This window comes from Heptranchias perlo, chromosome 17 (genome assembly GCF_035084215.1).
Source record: "Heptranchias perlo isolate sHepPer1 chromosome 17, sHepPer1.hap1, whole genome shotgun sequence".
NCBI classification, from domain to species: Eukaryota; Metazoa; Chordata; class Chondrichthyes; order Hexanchiformes; family Hexanchidae; genus Heptranchias; species Heptranchias perlo.
In genome coordinates, this window is record NC_090341.1 from 12935470 (window position 1) to 12956134 (window position 20665).

Below are 20665 nucleotides of genomic sequence, written 5' to 3' on the forward strand. Positions count from 1 at the left end.
GTGTTATATCTCTATGGGTGAGCCAGTGATAGCATTTTGATTGCCATTCATGTCCTGCTGTGCCAAATCATACACATGGTATACCTGTTGATTCACACCATTGCAAACACAGCATGTGAATGAGAATGGGTCTACATATTTCATCTCCTATATATCAACTCTGTTCTTCATTTCCAGAAAATAACCTGCCTTTATTGGACAGTCTGTGTTTTTCTTTAAAAATCTGAATTTACATTATTCTGCACATATGAAAGCTAACATTATTTGTAGCCGATTTGTACATTAATTTCAACTATCACACCATATTTGACTGCTAATAGTATGCTTATATTACAATCATCTTGCATGGATGACCTTCTAATACATAACTGTCCCTTGCTCCTTTATTTATATAATAGTTTTGGCTTACCTTAATACTTTTTTGCAACTTGTTAAATTTCTTCAAGAGCTCCTCCGTAGTCCAGAGGCGCAGCTTTCACCCTGTCGGCAACTTCCTGCCAGGTGCGTGGATGCCTGGCTTTGGTGGTGTTCACTCCTGCTGACTAGGAAAGAACTTTTCTCCATTTGAGTGCCACATCCAAATTTTTTTTTAAAAAGAGGGCCTATCATGTGGCTAGGACATGATAGCTCAGAAATTGCGACCCTTCAGCAGGTGTTACATTTGTGAGTTAAGTGGCTACTAAAGCAGCTCAGATGTATGAAACCGGCATTATCAGATGCCAGGATCAGCCGAATTTCCAGTGTTAACATCAACACAAAAGTGGTGACAAATTGCTTCTAAAGGGAAACACAGAGTACTTCACAATGATCGACATTACAGTTAATAAAGGCAAAAATCAGGGATAGTAGTACTCCAAGAACCAAAGGTAGAAAACATGCGCCTCACTCTCTAACACTTATTTATGAAACATAAAACAATAACAGCATTATAAAGAACAGCAACAGGGTTACGTACAGCAGAGTGATGTTAAAATGGATGGCAGTACAAAGACACTCATGTCAAATGGGCTGAAAAAGAAAGAAAAAGAAGAAAATGAAATAAGGTTGATATATAACACAAAACAATGAAACATAAGGATCATCACAAGCAGAAGACAATTAGAAAATTGAACGGCAGGATTTTGTCCTGTATACTCACCAACAGTGAGGGAATAGTGGGCAGACTGCAGTTATAGTATGATGCTGGCTATCAGTAGGGAGATATTCTCAAAGATTTTCTCTCAATTCTCACATGGGAATTACGGACTATTGTGGAAATGTATTGGTAAATGCTGTTGCTAAATGGTTTTACCGAATGTTAAGTTGATTTAAAATTATTAATTCCCTCCCAGATCACCAAGTCACTCTTCTGCACCCCCCCCCCACCCCACCGCTACCAGTTCCTGTGGCATGGTCCCCTAATTATATAACACCTTTTCAAATGAATGCAACTCCAACCATAAAAGTGGGGCCATTTATTACAATTAGCCCTCAGTACTGCATTTTTATGGTTGAATGTCTGACACTGTGTGAGTGAATACTTATTTTGATATTAAAGATGCTGTGTAAAATCAGCACCTCCAATCGTTAGTTCAGAAAGTCATCCCATTCGTGTCACACATAAAGTTGCAAGTTTCAGTTCGAAGGAGATACGGATCCGCTAATAGAAACTATTCTTTTGCTGTAAAAAGGAATTAAGAGTGTTGGGAGAGAGCCAACTGTTACCAGTTGATGCACCATACAGCATTATCAAAATGAAAATATCAATGTAGCACAAATTGGTGAAGAAGTTCTCACTGATGTGAATTGCAGCGGTCATAATTCTGTTGATACTGTATTGAAGATCTCTACAATGGAACATACTACAGATAGTAGTGTCTTAATACAACTACAGTACTGCAGATCCTTTACTGAAACACCCAGCTTGATAAGCAGCAGCCACAGGGCTTGTAGTAAACAGATTCAAACGCTGTGTAGAATGATGTGTTCAACTTCACCCCTCATCGTATTCACTGTTAATAATCTGAATGCAAAAATCATTTTGATGGTGAAGTGACTTGACATGAAGCTGAAGTATTGTTAGCACTGTTGGGACCAGAAGTGCTGTGTGCTTCATCTAATTAGGACTGAGGCAAAGCCTTTGCCAGAATAGTGACAAGGTCCCACAATATGTGCAACAATCAATGAGGTCTTCTTTCTGCTTCCAAAAGGGGATAATTATTGCTTGTTGCCAATCAGGTAGAATTTGTTCCGTCACACTACATTGATAGTGCAAAAAACAAATCACTTCCAGATATTCATTAGTGTCTATTTCACTGCCCTTTAGGGGCAGCAATGTATTATATGAGTACAGTAACTGCTACTCGATCGAATGTGCAAATACAAGGGAGTCTTTAAATGGCAACTATTTAAGAGCATTTACTGGAGGTGCAATTAGGTTCCGTGAGCCAAAAATCAAGTGGATGGGAACATTTTTATTTGCAGTACAATGGCCAGATAGAAAGGTGGGCACTTGGAAAATGTAGGACACTGAATAAAGAGAGATGTTCTGGTGAGCTGCTGTACTCAATATATCACTTCTTCAAAGGTTTCAAACACGAGTTGATGACAAACAGATGTTGTCTAGTTATTACAACACTTGCATAAAAGCCCCTCGAGAGAAGTGTGCATTTAGCTGATACTGTACTTGTTTTCATCGATGACCTAGTGATGTCATCAAAAGTGACACTGTTCTCTTTGCTGATCACATCACCCACTACAGAATAGTAACTCCCTAAATGAAGAAGAAATAACAATCGAATCACTGCTGTAAGATATAGACAGAATTGAGCAGACAAATGGTGATTGAGCAGACAATCTGCAGTGATAAAAAGACCAAGGGCCCGATATTAGGAGGGAGGCGGGTTGGCAGCAGGGGGTCGCCTGGGCGCGCGATCGCAGCCTAATTGAAGGTACTTACACGTGCTTTCGGGTTTCCCGTTCCAGACCTGCGCAGTGGGCGCACTGCGCACCCGCATCACAGGCTGTCAGCAGGAGGAGCCCTATTTAAAGGGGCAATCCTCCAATGCTCATCCTGCAGCAAACAACCAAATTTGCAGCATGAAGCAGCCCGGAGGCAAGGCTGCTTCTCACTCCAGGTGCTGCTCGACGGGGTCAGGAGGAGAAGGAGGGAAATGTTTTTCCCAGTGGACAGGAGCAAGTGGCCTGCCTCTGCCACCAAGAAGGCCTCACTCGAGGTGGCAGAGGAGGTCAGCAGCAGCAATAACATCTCCTGAACCTGGGTCCAGTGCAGGAAGCGCTTTAATGACCTAACCAGGTCAGCCAAAATGAGTATACTTACGCATTCTCCCACACTCCGTCTTCCACATTACCTCCACCACCACACAACTCCTTCTGCACTGCCACCACAACGCTCTTGCATCACACCTCACATCCACTCAACCATCATCCTCACCTTGACTGCACTTACTCACCGCCCCAGTTCCCATTCGAACACTACCACGCAACCCAATCCTCATACAATCTCATGGCCATGTCTCACACGCACCCTCCCATGCATCTCCCTCACGGTCACCCCCACCCACACCAATGCACGCAGCGGGTCACTATGCAACCATCACTCAATCACGCCTCTCTGTGTTTTGCCTTGATAGGAGAAGAGATGCTAGAAGGCCCAGGAGAGGGATGATGGCGAAAGGGGACATGGAAGTGGGGACGCCACTCAAAGCGCTCCCACATCTCACCCGTTGCCCCCCTCTCAACCAGTACCCACAATGCTGCCCCCTCTCCAGGTGGCCGAGTCTGCCCCTGCACAGGTGCAGGTGGAGCAGTCTTTGGAGGGGCCCTCAAGGGCACCGAAACCCAGAGGGCGTCTGCGCAAAGCATCTCATCGGTCAGGGCATGGACAAGAGCAACCTGCCACTACCTCTACTGAAGCCACAGGGGTAGCACCACGTAGGGGTTCCCGTAAATGTATGGCGAAGGTTTTGAGGGCACAAAGGGGATGCACAAGGGTGTAAGACAGAATGTCATGTTTTTCATTTAGTTTTGTTTGTTTTGCCAAGCACATTAAAATTTGTTATCACCACTACTGCCACGTCTTTGCAAATCTTGTCTGGTTTGTGCAATAATTCCCTTTCCTGAGGATCACCATGAAGACCCACACCTGATGCCACCCATTGGGTCACTGCAAAGTGGTGTAGATGTATTTGCAGGGCTCTTTAACGCAGACGTCCGAGAGATGCCGGCGATGTCCCCGGTGGCACCCTGGAAAGATCCGGAGAAGTTGTTGAGGGCAGTGGTGACTTTGACAGCGACAGGTAAGAAGATGGTGCTCGGGCCAGCCGGGAGTAGCTTGGCATCAAGGAGGCTGCAGATGTCCACAACGACATGTCGAGTGACTCTGAGCCTCCACGTGCACTGCTCCTCAGAGAGGTCCAGGAAGTTGAGCCTTGGTCTGTAGACCCTGTGGCGAGGGTAGTGCCTTCTGCGACGCATCTCTCTCTGCGGTTGCCCTCCCCCCTGCTGTGCAGGTGGATGTGTCACTGCACTGTGTTGTGGAGCTCCATGTGTCAGAGGTGGATGGCGTGGCCGGCGAGGCTGTTCGTCCTCCGAGGAGGTCATGACTGCAGCTATGGCGGCCCCATCCGGAAGATGTACGTTTGAGGGGGTCTGCAAGGTAGGTAAATGTGTCTCCACACTGGGGTTGAGGTTCCAAGTTGGTGAATTTTTGTGTTAGGAGGAGGGTGGTGTAGGCCAAACTTTGTCCAAAGTGACAGAGTGGCCTCCTGCAATGAGTGAGGGTCTCCCCCCCCGACCTGTCAAATGGACCTTTGCAGCTCCAACAGGCTGGTGGCTGCAACACGTCTGTTTCAACTGGGAGTGTTTCCCCCAGTACGGGAAACACACTCAGTTAAGATGAAAATCCCACCCCTCCTAAAATATCCTCCCAACCAGGTCTGCAAATGACCTGAACTATCAAATTAATTGATTTAAGTGGGATCCCGCCGGCTTTAATTGCCGGTGGGAGTTCCGCATGCGGGGGCTGCGCGTGCATCTAAGCACATCATTGGGGAACCCGGAAGTGGGTGGGTTGGAGTCAGGCTCCGGACCCCCCCAGGAATCCCGAATTTTCGGAGCCCCCCCGCCACAAACGCACCCACTCGGCCATCCTAAAATCGACCCCCAAGTCATTAACTCTGTCCAGAAAGATGGTGCCCACCAATAACTTCTCTATGACCGTGGTAAATTCTCTTCAAAGATTCCGCTCATTTGTTTTGCAAAATTCATTTTTACTTGTATTGGTAACTTCAATGTTCTACAAAGTCTGTATCCAACTAGTGATGGAATTTTAGAGGCTACCATTTGCTCTTGGATTCAGTACCGACCAACACAATGTATGCCAGTGGACTTAATAACGATGGTCTAATCCACATCAAGGTTCACCTTCTCCGACATCAAAAAGCTCTTGTACAGCTGTCAGTGCTCTACAAGATTATGGCCCCGAAATTCCTAGGCTCCAAGAGGGCGGAAAGACCCGGGGAGGGCGGAGGGGAATTGGGATAGAACCCAGTTTCACCAGAATTCTGCCCCAGTCACGTTACCCTTTAAATTCCAGTGGGAGTGGGGGCCCAAGGGATTCCTAGCCCTAGCTACATCACGGGGATATGTCTGGGGGAGTTCCTGGGTTTTAGCTGGGAATTTCGGCCCATTCTGCCCTTAAAAGACTTCAGTGGAACTCACACCAGCTAAGAGCTGGCCTGGGTGCTGCTCATACTCCAGAAGCTCTCAAGAGAAAGGTATCCAATCCCAAAGGGGATCACGTACTTTTAAAATGCCCGCAAATTGTTACCTTAGGAGCAAAAAAAAACTTACTGGTCACTTCTCTGCAGCCTAGGAAAGGCAATGGACTCCACTGTCATAATGGCGGGGTGTCTCTCCAATATTGGCCAGGAGATTGGGGCTTTCTAGGTGCAAAGACCCCACCCAGGCCATGCAAATGACCCTGACCCCAGGACGTGTACTTAGGCTTTAAATAAATTTAGGTCATTAAAGTGATAGTCCCCACAATAAAGTACATAGAGGCCCAGAAATTCATGAGCGCCCATTTTTGGTTGCGGGAGGGGTGGGGGTGGTGACGAAACGGGTTAAAAAACCTTGCCCACAATGGTGCGGTCCAAGGTGGCCCTGATATTTTGTCTTGAACCTCACTGTAATGGAGCTGGCGTGGTACAACAGCCCCCGGCAAAGACTGGAGAAAAATCGGGCCGGCTCTCAGGTATCTGGGTCCAGGGGTTTGGATTGGGGATGGAGGGGCGAGATAACGCAAGGCCACGGGTGCGGGTTGGGCTGAGATCAGAGGGCCTGGAGTATCAGGGACCAGGGGTCGGGATTGGGCTGGGGGGGGGGCCTAGAGTCGCGGGGACTAGGGTTTGGGAGCGGTGGCTTGTGGGGGGGGTGTGGGTAAATGTGGGGTTGGGGGGGGGATCACGCCTGCTCCTCCTGGTTCCACATTCAGGTAAGTTACTTAACTTCTTTATTGCAGGCGATCCCAAGAGCTGGTTTCCCTTCCAGCAGCCCGCGATGGCGCTGGCTGCCTCAGGGCAAACTGGTCTTGGAGAGGGGACTTCAAGTAGGCGTTTGGCCCCTGATTTGTGTATGCAAAGGTTCTAATGCCTGCTTCAGGCGAGGGTAAAGGACGCCTCTTGTTTGTCTTCATCCAATATGGCGGGCAGCGCACTTCTGGCCTGAAGCACGCGCGGGCTTCCTGCCCAACATTTAAGGGCCTTAGGTGGGCCTGCGCGATGCAATTTCAAGGCCAATTACTTCGTTATAAGCATATGGTAACAAATGAAAATTGCTGAAGATGGTTTTACTACAGTGATTAAACAATGTGTTTTGTATTAAAGCATGTATCAAGAAATGCGGTGACAACTACTGGTAGCGATAGTCACAGAGACAGTCTGTTGAGTGAATGACAGGTGGAAGCATGACAGTGCTGCATACACCTTTGCCTGGAAAAACAGAATGCCAGCAAAAGTGACAGTGCTCTTTTTTGCTGATCACATCACCCTCTGAATTGATGCTGCTGGGGATAAGATGGGCCCCACTGTGGTAATAAGAATAATGGGTTAAGTTGAATCAACACTGCATGCTGAAGTGCAGGAAGCTGTTTGAACTGTGCCACTGATCGCAGATGTAATTTCCAATAACAACAGTGACGAATGGAGACAACAGCTTATTAACATTCCAAAAGCATTCTAATAACCATAATGACACTGTATTTTGAAATGAAAGGTTTTAAAGTCCTCTTCATATAAAAATGTTACTGCCTAATTATCTTGCATTTGGTTAATTTACTGAGCTGGTGCCTTCCACTGCTTCTGGCAGACATGGAGGAAATCTGCAGAACACAGGAAGCTCTCACTCTCTTCAAACAAGTAAATTATTATTCAGACTACATTTGAAAAACAACTGAACAAAAATTGCATTATTTGGTACAATATAGCAAAGGCATCTTCATAAATTTTCACTTGTTAGTACAAACTGAAACAAATCGCAAGATCGATTCAGTTCAGCTGAATGATTTCATCCTTCCAGGATACAAATCCTACCAACTTCCCATCACGGTATCCAGCTTTTTCTTAAATGGGTAAAGTGTCTTAGCCTGAAATATCCTCTCTGGCAAATCCCACCTGTTCGCTAGCCCGAGCCTGCACCCCACTGAGATGCGTGTCAGTGAAAAAAACATAAAACAAGGGACATACATAGGAGGAAGATTTCCTATGTTTGCTATTTCTAACAAAATCATAAGGGGTTTACAATTTCGCTAGAAATAGCAGTCAAAGAAAATCTTCCCCGAGGTGAGGTGTACATATTAATGATGCAGGACACAAGGCACAAACTGAAGTGTGAATGTGTGCAAGAGTAATGTAAACCCTTAATACATGCGAAGATGTGTGCTAGCACTTTAGACAAAACAATGGAACTTCTCAGCTGTACAGGCGTGCATCAGTCCCTGCTGCCCTAAATAAATATTACATATTTTAACATAAAAAATACATTTAAAGTCACCAAGGACAGAAAACACAAATGAGGGGAAAACCCAAGGCAAGTATAAAATGTAAAACCATTTACCTGCAGGAAACTTGCTGAATTAACTGTTTTGAACACTATTCTATTCATCTGAGGGATATGGGTTTAAATCAAGTCCAGATTGCTGAGAATAATGTTTTCTCTCTATAACAGCTGTGAGGGTCCTATGTGGAGAGAGTTTGGGCAATCTGCTCAAAAGTTACACTAATTAGCAATATCACTCACAGCCCAGCTAACTCCTTGATTATCTGCCTTCACACAAAGACCAGGAACCATCTCAGGCAGGCATCTAGGAGACCACCCTGCTTGCATGCATGTCAACGATACTTCATATCATGTACTATTCCCTAAAGGGAGGACAGGCAGGCTTCTCACATTTGTGATAATGTCACTCTGTAAATAGGAAGTACATGTCTGCAGGCAGAGAGAACAAGTCTCCTGATTTACCATTCCCAGTTTATTTAATTTGTATCTATTCTCTGTCAATAAACCAGAGAAGGGGACAATTAATACAGAAAATTTTAATGGGTTGAAGTTTTCAACCTAAGCTTTTAAATTAGATGAACTGGTTGAGGGACAACATCAAAAAGTACAGCTGTCTATAGGGGCCATAATCAGTTTTACAGTTAGGGATGTATATATATGTGTGGACGTGAGAAAGAGAGAACTAATGATGTTTTGTGTGGTTTCTTGGGTACGTAGGTGAGCATTAATGCAAGTAGGAATATCTAGCCAACTTGAACTTTTGTAAACTACTTGCCTCTGTACCCACGGAGTCATTGGCACTGTGGGCAATCTCTCCAAAGTTGACTGTAAATGGTGTGAAAGAGCTCTGGATTGAATGGCAGAAGCACATTATGGTATAATACCTGGCAGAGAATGGTGGTGTACTGTCCAGCATGAGCCTGCACCAGCACGGCCTCAGTGTGACGTGTTCGAAACATAAGCCCAAGGAACCACGGAGTAGAGATCTTCACGTCATTCTTAAAATCCCAGGATAGCAAACTATTTCCAAGGAAATGGAAGGGATGGTGCATCACTGCAAAGAAATGCACACAGGAAAGAGAAGTGAAAATGATAAGATTGCCATAACAGACTACATTTTTCAGGAAAATACTTGAACAATGCAGCTTCTGTGATAGGTATGCGTTAGTGATCTGGATGTCACGAGATATTCTGAGATTTGTGTGTTAGTGAAAAAGAGACCCCACAATGCAATGGAGATAGTGAGCTATATATTTATGATATAGAAGACCAGAAGACATGCTGAAATGTAGACCCCACAATACAAAGGAAATATGTGTATTAGTACTAGGTACATTCTGAGGTATAAATACAAATTAGCAAAGTGAATACAATGGAAGATAAAATGCATTGTATTATACAAGCCTTTTAATAAACAAATAAAAAGGCTTGTACCAAACCTTTGTTTAAAGTAAAAGAACACCTTACACCTACAGTGTTTCATAATATACAGACATCCTGTACCCAATCAATTTTTGCAGACTTTCTAAATTCTGTTGATCCCCAACCCCCCTTCCCCATGCTATATTCCACTATCAAATTAGTAGGACAGTTGCATGACCCATTTTCAGCCACCTATCAATGTTAATCTAACTGGCTGCCAGGAAACGTGCACTAGCAGTAGGTTAGGGAATTATAGTTTGGAAGAGCCACATCTTACAGCTCTATTTCGCGGTGCATTAATGCCTCAATGAACTGTGCTTCCTTAACAGTTGCTTTTATGAACATGCTTACTTTAGTCTGCAGCACATTATTGGTTTCAAATGCTGGAACCCACAGTGTAAGTTTGACAGGCTCTGGTGCCTCAAAATAGAAATGTTGCTACAAAAATAAAAGCACTTAAAAAAAAATTCAAATGCTGATTATTTGACTGTTCCTTTCTTATCCACACAATGCCGTAATCTCTCAGCCGTGGCTTACCTTGTCCACAGTCCTTGCTTCCAAACCCCAGAGGGCATTCGCAGAGAAAGGTCCCCCAGATAACCATGCACGTGCCTCCGTTCTTACATGGGTTTGAATCACAGAATGGCTGCTTCGTATTGCAACCTGAAGAAGATTGTGGGACACACCAAAAACCCAGAGTTCAAGAATCAACGTGACGCTAAATTACAGAAATAGCTAGGAACTACTTGGAAGACATGTCAAAACGCAGATCTTTCAAATTCTAAGATCTGGATTGTGATCCAAAGAAAATGGAACTGCAGGGTTCATTGTGCTATGGTTCTCTCGTCTCTAAGACCTCTGAAATATTCTTCATATTTACTGAAAATTACATCATAGCACGGCGAAGAATAAAATGTCTCACTGCATCAGCGCTAGAACCAGTATGCAATCTGCAAATCAATTTAGTTCTCATTTAAACCAAAATTTATATTCAACTTTTCTCATTTCATCATTCAGCTCTGATGAAGAGTCGCCAGCCAAAATGTTAGCCTGTCTTTTTCAGATGCAAAATATTTCCACCATTTTCTGCTTCATTTTAACTTTTTCAATGTAAATTTTAATTATGTATCTTACATAGGATATAAAATGAACTACTGAAGAGGTGTGGAATACAATGGCTGGAGACCCCCCTCCCCCACCCCCCAGGATCCATCCTTCGCTCCCTCCTCTGCCTCATCTACATGCTGGCCCTTGACATCATCAGCGGAGATAAGAACAAAAGAACATAAGAAATAGGAGCAGGAGTAGGCCAATCGGCCCCTCGAGCCTGCTCCGCCATTCAATAAGATCATGGCTGATCTGATCCTAACCTCAAATCTAAATTCATGTCCAATTTCCTGCCCGCTCCCCGTAACCCCTAATTCCATTTACTTCTAGGAAACTGTTTATTTCTGTTTTAAATTTATTTAATGATGTAGCTTCCACAGCTTCCAGGGGCAGCAAATTCCACAGACCTACTACCCTCTGAGTGAAGAAGTTTCTCCTCATCTCAGTTTTGAAAGAGCAGCCCCTTATTCTAAGATTATGCCCTCTAGTTCTAGTTTCACCCATCCTTGGGAACATCCTTACCGCATCCACCCAATCAAGCCCCTTCACAATTTTATATGTTTCAATAAGATCGCCTCTCATTCTTCTGAACTCCAATGAGTAGAGTCCCAATCTACTCAACCTCTCCTCATATGTCCGCCCCCTCATCCCCGGGATGAACCGAGTGAACCTTCTTTGTACTGCCTCGAGAGCAAGTATGTCTTTTCTTAAGTATGGACACCAAAACTGTATACAGTATTCCAGGTGCGGACTCACCAATACCTTATATAACTGCAGCAATACCTCCCTGTTTTTATATTCTATCCCCCGAGCAATAAAAGCCAACATTCTGTTGGCCTTCTTGATCACCTGCTGCACCTGCATACTAACTTTTTGATTTTCTTGCACTAGGACCCCCAGATCCCTTTGTACTGCAGTACTTTCCAGTTTCTCGCCATTAAGATAATAACTTGCTCTCTGATTTTTCCTGCCAAAGTGCATAACCTCACATTTTCCAATATTGTATTGCATCTGCCAAATCTCCGCCCACTCACCCAGCCTGTCTATTTCCCCTTGTAAGTTTTTTATGTCCTCCTCACTCTCCACTTTCCCTCCCATCTTTGTATCATCTGCAAACTTTGATATGTTACACTCGGTCCCCTCCTCCAAATCGTTAATATAGATTGTAAAGAGTTGGGGACCCAGCACCGACCCCTGCGGAACACCACTGGCTACTGGTTGCCAGTCCGAGAATGAACCATTTATCCCAACTCTCTGCTTCCTGTTAGATAACCAATCCTCCACCCATGCCAGAATATTACCCCCAATCCAGTGATTCTTTATCTTGAGCAATAATCTTTTATGTGGCACCTTGTCGAATGCCTTCTGGAAGTCTAAATACACTACGTCCACTGGTTCCCCTTTATCCACCCTGTACGTTATGTCCTCAAAGAACTCAAGCAAATTTGTCAGACATGACTTCCCCTTCATAAAGCCATGCTGACTTTGTCCTATTAAATTATGTTTATCCAAATGTTCCTCTACTGTCTCCTTAATAATAGACTCCAAAATTTTACCCACCACAGATGTTAGGCTCACTGGTCTATAATTTCCAGCCTTCTGCCGACTACCCTTTTTAAATAAGGGTGTTACATTAGCAGTTTTCCAATCTGCCGGGACCTTTGCCGAGTCCAGAGAATCTTGGAAAATTATTACCAAAGCATCCACAATCCCTACTGCCACTTCCCTCAAGACCCTAGGATGTAAGCCATCAGGTCCAGGGGATTCATCTGCCTTGAGTTAAGTCAACTTCCAAATGTACACTGATGACATCCAACTCTACCACTCCACCAATTGTCTTGGGCCCTCTACCGCCTCTGTGCGTTCAGACTGCTTACCTAACAGCCATTCGTGGAAGAGTTTTAACTTCCTCCAGCTAAACACAGGGAAGACATTGTTTTCCACCTGCACCACAAACACCATTCCTTCACCACTGACTCCATCCTGGCCACTGTCTCAGGCTGAAACAGTGCTATCAAGCGGCACTTACTCACCAATAACCTGCTCACCGATGCTCAGTTTGGGTTCTGCCAGGACCACTCGGCTCCAGACCTCATTACAGCCTTGGTCCAAACATGGACAAAAGAGCTGAATTCCAGAGGCGAGGTGAGGGTGACTGCCCTTGACATCAAGGCAGCATTTGATCGAGTGTGGCACCAAGGAGCCCTAGTAAAATTGAAGTCAATGGGAATCAGGAGGAAAACTCTCCAGTGGCTGGAGTCATACCTAGCACAAAGGAAGATGATATTGGTTGCTGGAGGCCAATCATCTCAGCCCCAGGTCATTGCTGCGGGAGTTCCTCAGGGTATTGTCCTGGGCACAACCATCTTCAGCTGCTTCATCAATGACCTTCCCTTCATCATAAGGTCAGAAATGGGGATGTTCGCTGATGATTGCACAGTGTTCAGTTACATTCGCAAACCTTCAGATAATGAAGCAGTCCGTGCCCGCATGCAACAAGACCTGGACAACATCCAGGCTTGGGCTCATAAGTGGCAAGTAACTTTCGCGCCAGACAAATGCCAAGCGATGACCATCTCCAACAAGAGAGAGTTTAACCACCTCCCCTTGACATTCAACAGCATTACCATCGCTGAATCCCCCACCGTCAACATCCTTGGGGTCACCGTTGACCAGAAACTTAACTGGACCAGCCACATAAATACTGTGGCTACAAGAGCAGGTCAGAGGCTGGGTATTCTGCAGCAAGTGACTCACCTCCTGACTCCACAAAGCCTTTCCACCATCTACAAGGGACAAGTCAGGAGTGTGATAGAATACTCTCCACTTGCCTGGATAGTGCAGCTCCAACAACACTCAAGAAGCTCGACACCATCCAGGACAAAACAGCCCACTTGATTGGCACCCCATCCACCACTCTAAACATTCACTCCCTTCACCACCGCCGCACCATGGCTTCAGTGCGTACCATCCACAGGATGCACTGCAGCAACTCGCCAAGGCTTCTTCGACAGCACCTCCCAAACCCACGGCCTCTACCACCTAGAAGGACAAGGGCAGCAGGCACATGGGAACACCACCACCTGCACGTTCCCCTCCAAGTCACACACCATTCCGACTTGGAAATATATCGCCATTTCTTCATTGTCACTGGGTCAAAATCCTGGAACTCCCTTCCTAACAGCACTGTGGGAGAACCTTCACCAAACGGACTGCAGTGGTTCAAGGCGGCGGCTCACCACCACCTTCTAAAGGGCAATTAGGGATGGGCAATAAATGCTGGCCTCGCCAGTGACGCCCACATCCCATGAACAAATAAAAAAAAGACTGTTGTAACCTGGGCTTCCTGTACCACCCTGAGATGAGTTTTCAACTCCATATCCTCTCCATCACAAAGACTGAAGACTACCTACTTTAAATTGCATATCATTCATCTTTGCCTCTTCATCAGCCCATCTGTCTCTCAAAAGCTCATCCGTGCTTTTGTCACTTTCAGATTTAATTACTCCTGTGGTCTCCTTACCAGCCTCCCATCCTTCACCCTCCACAAGTTCCAGCTCATCCAAAACTCTGCTGCTTGTATCCTATCCTGCACCAAGTCCTACTTGAATATCATCCTGGTTGTCGCTGACTTACATTGGCTGCTGGTCCCAAAACCTTATCTCTGCAACATCATTCAGCCCTACAACTCCTGAAGCACTCCATTCCTTTGACTCCATCCTCTTGTGTATCCAACTCTCTCGTTGCTCCACCATTGGCAACTGTATGTTTTTAGCTGCCTATACCCCACTCTCTGGCATTCTCTCCATCTTTATCTCAGTGCCCATTTTCCTCATGCCTCTCTGAAGTGTCTTGAGATGTTTTTCTATGATAAAGGTGTTATATAAATGCAATTTGTTGCTGCATACATCTCTTGTGGCACTAACTATAACTCATTCATAACTTTGCCAAGTTATCTCACTCATGGGATATAAATCATACCAACTTGCATTCTGCCAATGCTCATAATTAACCTTCAGGATCACAAATGACCATTTTGCATTAATAATCTACCATCAGTATGACAAGTGATATTAAATATTAATTGTTCAGAGCAACTCATCTAAACCATTTAATTAACTTTCTTATTGTCTAATTTCAGTTTTTGCTCTTTGATGTGACCATATTCTCCAGTACTGTTTATGTGTAATTTTAACAGGTTCCACAGAACTCCTTCCAGCTCTATTATATAAACTGATATTGGCTCCATGTACTTGTTCCCAATAACTTTTATTAATGAATTATATCCATTAACAATAATGGATACATAATGGATATTAACATAATGGAACAAAGAATAACAAATACTTAAAAGGGATTACAGATGGGTATAATTCATTCTTAAAAAATATAAAAAATTGCTCAAGCTTCCATCTCTAATTTTAGGGTGTCAAAGGAACGACCTCAATTGAATTATAGCCCCATTTCTTTCAGGTATCTGTTATTCTATACTACACTTCAGAGAAATGAATATGGTAACACAGAGTGGACTGTTTTACAAGCAGTAACACTTAACAGGGTTTAGTTGTTACAAGGCACTTGAGAAATAAGTCCCAGCAACAGATCCACATCATCTTAGCCCTGATAAGTTTTATATATCTTACCATTTTATGAAAATCAGCAGTACAAGTGAATACCAACCATCTATGAATACAACTATCTGAAATGCAATGCTAAGCACTTTTAGAGGAAAATAACATACATTTTATACAGACTGTGCACACAAAGAAAGAGTGAGAAATAACCCCACACATACAGTGTACTGTCAACCAACAAGAATAAGAAGTACGTAATCTCCATTACCTGGAAAGGTGCCATTATTGGCAATGTAGGTTGCCATGTCAACACGCTTGTTGTCAATGTGAAGTTCTTTCATACACCCCACAAACTCCCTGTTAACGACTGGAAAATTCTCCGGTAGGTTTGGGACACCCCCAAGCAGTAAGGGGCCAGTGAGATCCAGGGACCTTTTGGTTAATGGCAAATGTATAATGTTATAGGATACTTTCCTTGCGCAATAATTTACATCCAGATATATAGTGACAGCTAACTGCGAGTCAAAGTTACAAGGCAGTTATGAAGTTTAGGGATTCCAGTAACCTCACAAATAACAGTCCAACTTCAGTTGTGATCAATGAAATCTCGAGATTTGTGAAACTACCCCGATTTCACTTACTGTAAATCATTGCTTAGTAAATGTTATATAATGAATGGTAACCCAAAATTGGTGGAATGCCATGTCTCGCAAAAGAATAACCAAGTATCTTAATACTACACAAACAGCATGTCAGTACGTTATCGGTACAAAATGTTATGGGAAGACAAATATATTCCAGGAACAGCAACTTACTAGATTTTTAAGGGTGAATGTTACTACTGGTACTTTTTCTAAAAGCCATTATGATCTTCTAACACCACTTGGTCTATTTCTGTTTATCTCTTGGGGATACTTTTGCTGCAACAGTCAGTACTGTTGACATCAGCGAAACTGGTATTGAGGAGTTATTGGGTCTGACAGTACGAAAAAAAAAGAATTAACAATAGCCATCACTAACCCAAGGTCCTTCTCATGTTATTTCAAGTGCGTATGTGTGAATTCATCTTCTGTGCACTGTCAGCTCAATGACCCATCAAGTTAGTTTCTTCAGGTAAATCTTCAGAATGCTCAATTGAGGCAATTTATGTCATCAGTAATAAATAAAACAAAATGAAGCCAAAGTAAATAATAATTGGGAACTGGGTGGTGCAATGAGGTAGATACTGGCCCTTCACCTCTGGCACCTGGGTTCAAATATTGCCCAGATTGATGGGATGAAATTTATCTCTATCTGCTGAGTGTAAGGGTCCAATGTAAAATGAGTATGGGCTGTGTCAATCCAGTTCCCAGTGGGCAAGGGCTCACATCACAAAACCATCCCTAATTTGGCACTAATTGACAATTTTACTCAGCGAAGCCACAGCATGTCTCATATGGGAAATGGAAATTTTAATGTTTAAAAGTTTAGTTTAAACAGGTGAACAATTTTGTTCAATAAATGAAGAAACATAGAAACATAGAAAATAGGAGCAGGAGTAGGCCATTCGGCTTTGCTCCGCCATTCAAAATGATCATAGCTGATCGTCTAACTCAGTACCCTGTTCCCGCTTTTTACCCATATCCCTTGATCCCTTTAGCATTAAGAAATGTATCTATCTCCTTCTTGAATACATCTAATGACTTGGTCTCCACTGCCTTCTGTGGTAGAGAATTCCACAGGTTCACCATCCTCTGAGTGAAGAAATTTCTCCTCATCTCGGTTCTAAATGACATACCCCATATCCTGAGACTGTGACCCTTGGTTCTGGACTCCCCAGCCATCGGGAACATCCTCTCTGCATCTGGTCTTTTTAGTCCTGTTAGAACTTTATATGTTTCGATGTGATCACCTCTCATTCTTCTAAACTCTAGTGAAGATAGGCCTAGTCGACCCAACCTCTCCTCATACGTCAGTCCTGCCATCCCAGGAATCAGTCTGGTAAACCTTCGTTGCACTCCCTCCATGGCAAGGACATCTTTCCTCAGATAAGGAGACCAAAACTGCACACAATACTCCAGGTGTGGTCTCACCAAGGCCCTGTACAACTGCAGTACGACATCCCTGTTCCTGTTCTCAAATCCTTTTGCAATGAAGGCCAACATAACATTCGCCCTCCTAACTGCTTGCTGCACCTGAATGCTCGCTTTCAGCAAATGGTGCACAAGGACACCCAGGTCTCGTTGCACCTCCCCTTTTCCCAATCTATCACCATTCAGATAATAATCTGCCTTTCTGTTTTTACAACCAAAGTGGATAACCTCACATTTATCCACATCATACTGTTCTTGCTCACTCACCCAACTTGTCTAAATCACATTGGAGCCTCTTTGCATCCTCCTCACAGCTCACATTCCACCCCTTTGTGTCGTCTGCAAACTTGGAAATGTTACATTTAGTTCCCTCATCCAAATCATTGATATATATTGTGAATAGCTGGGGCCCAAGCACTGATCCCTGCGGTACCCCACTAGTCACTGCCTGCCACCCAAAAAAAGACCCGTTTAGTCCTACTCTCTGTTTCCTGTCTGTCAACCAATTCTCAATCCATGCCAGTATATTCCCCCCAATCCCATGTGCTTTCATTTTGCACACAAACCTCTTGTGTGGGACTGTATCAAAAGCCTTCTGCAAATCCAAATACACATCCACTGGTTCTCCCCAATCTATTCGACTTGTTACATCCTCAAAAAACTCCAGTAGATTTGTTAAGCATGATTTCCCTTTCATAAACCCATGCTGACCTTTGTCCAATCCCATTAATGCCATCCAAGCGTTCTGTTATCACATCTTTTATAATAGACTCTAGCATTTTCCCCACTACTGATGTTAGGCTAACTGGTCCGTAATTCCCTGTTTTTTCTCTCCCTCCTATTTTAAATAGTGGGGTTACATTTTCCACCCTCCAATCTGTAAGAACTGTTCCAGAGTCTATAGAATTTTGGAAGATGATCACCAATGCATCCACTATTTCCAGGGACACTTCCTTTAGTACTCTGGGATATAGATTATCAGGCCCTGGGGATTTGTCAGCCTTTAGCCCCATTAATTTCCCTAGCACTATTTTTTTTACTAATACTGGTTTCCTTCAGTTCCTCCCTCTCACTACACTCTTGGTTCCCTAACATTTCTGGCAGGTTATTTGTGTTCTCCTTTGTGAAGACAGAAGCAAAGTATGTGTTTAATTGTTCTGCCATTTCTTTGTTCCCCATTATAATTTCCCCCATTTCTGACTGTAAGGGACCTACATTTGTCTTCACTAATCTTTTTCTCTTGACATATTTATAGAAGCTTTTACAGTCAGTTTTTATGTTCCCTGCTAGTTTACTCTAAAACTCTATTTTTCCCTTCTTAATCAATCTCTTTGTCCTCCTTTGCTGAATTCTGAACTGCTCCCAATCCTCAGGCTTGCCACTTTTTCTGGCAATTTTATATGTCTCCTCTTTGGATCTAATACTATCCCTAATTTCTTTTGTAAGCCATGGCTGAGCCACCTTTCCTGTTTTATTTTTGCACCAGACAGGAATGAATAATTGTTGTAATTCCTGCACACGTTCTTTAGATATTAGCCATTGCCTATCCACCGTCATCCCTTTTAGTAAAGTTCCCCAATCTATCGTAGCCAACTCGTACCTCATACTTTCGTAATTTCCTTTATTTAGATTCAGGACCCTAGTTTCAGATTCAACTACTTCACTCTCCATCTTAATGAGGAATTCTATCATGTTATGGTCGCTCTTCCCTAAGGGACCCCGCACAACAAGATTGTTAATTAATCCTTTCTCATTGCACAATACCCAGTCTAGGATCGCCTGTTCTCTAGTTGGTTCCTCAACGTATTGGTCTAGAAAACCATCACGTACACACTTCAGGAATTCCTCCCCCACAGTATTAGTGCTAATTTGGTTTGACCAATCTAAATGTAGATTAAAGTCACCCATGATTATAGTTGTACCCTTCTTGCATGCATCTCTAATTTCCTGCTTAATGCCCTCCCCTACTTCTCCACTGCTGTTTGGGGGCCTATAGACAACCCCCACTAACGTTTTCTGCCCCTTGGTGTTTCTTTGCTCCACCCATACAGATTCCATATCGTGATTTTCTGAGCCAATATTCTTCCTCACTATTGCATTGATTTCCTCCTTTACTAACAATGCTACCCCACCTCCTTTCCCTTTTTGCCTGTCCTTCCTAAATATTGAATACCCCGGGATGTTCAGTTCCCATCCTTGGTCACCCTGCAGCCATGTCTCTGTAATCGCAACCTATATCATAACCGTTAATATCTATCTGCGCTGTTAATTAATCTACCTTATTGCGAATGCTCCGCGCATTAAGACACAATGCCTTTAGACTTGTCTTTTTAAGATTGCTAGTCATCTTAGTTTTATTTTGCACTATGGCTCTATTTGTTTTTCACCCTTGTTTTCTCTGCCGTCCACTATTGCTTCTTCCCTTTCTGTCTTTTGTTTCTATCCTTGTTTCCCCCTCCTCTGTCTCCCTGCTCAGGTTCCCATCCCCCTGCCATTCTAGTTTAAACCTTCCCCAACAGCACTAGCAAATACCCCTACGAGGACATCAGTCCCAGTCCTGCTCAGGTGTAACCCGTCCCGCTTGTACAGGTCACACCTTCCCCAGAACCAGTCCCAATGTCCCAGGAATCTAAATCCCTCCCTCCTACACCATCCCTGCAGCCATGCATTCATCTGGTTCTATTCTCCTGTTCCTATACTCACTAGCACGTGGCACTGGTAGTAATCCTGGGATCACTACCTTTGAGGTCCTGCTTTTTAATTTATCTCCTAACTCCTTAAATTCACCTTGCAGGACCTCATCCCTTTTTTTTAACCTATGTCGCTGGTACTGATATGGACCACGACTGCTGACTGTTCACCCTCCCCCTCCAGAATGCCTTGCAGCCCCTCCGTGACATCCTTGACCCTAGCACCAGGGAGGCAACATACCATCCTGGAGTGACGTTTGTGGCCGCAGAAACGCCTATCTGTTCTCCTTACAATTGAATCCCCTATCAATATAGCCCTGCCACTCTTATTCCTCCCCTCCTGTGCAGCAGAGCCACCTGTGGTGCCACAAACTTTGTCTCTTGCTGCTTTCCCCTGATAAGCCATCTCCCCCAACAGTATCCAAAGCGATATATCTGTTTGAGAGGGAGATAGCCCCAGGGGACTCCTGCTCTACCTGCCTAGTCCTTTTACTCTGCCTGGCGGTCACCCATTTCCTTTCTGCCTGCATAATCTTTACCTGCGGTGTGACCACCTCACTGAACGTGCTATCCACGATAATCTCAGCATTGCGGATGCTCCACTGTGAATCTACCGGCAGCTCCAGCTCCGAAATACAGTTAGCCAGTAGCTGCAGCTGGACACACTTCCTGCACACATGGTCGCCAGGGCCACCGATCGTGTCCATGACTTCCCACATAGTGCAGGAGGTGCATATCATGG

At 44.1% G+C, this 20665-nt stretch overlaps 1 protein-coding gene across 1 annotated transcript in view; it reads right to left on the minus strand.

Annotated features, from left to right (window-relative positions):
- The window catches only part of celsr3 (cadherin, EGF LAG seven-pass G-type receptor 3), a 243391-nt gene that overhangs the window by 101922 nt on the left and 120804 nt on the right, over positions 1-20665 (minus strand). Inside the window, exons 7-9 of the mRNA XM_067999063.1 lie at positions 15430-15593; positions 10018-10143; positions 8943-9112 (exon numbers count right to left, since the gene is read on the minus strand). Coding sequence (XP_067855164.1) covers positions 8943-9112; positions 10018-10143; positions 15430-15593 — 460 coding nt within the window. The remainder of the gene's footprint in view (positions 1-8942; positions 9113-10017; positions 10144-15429; positions 15594-20665) is intronic.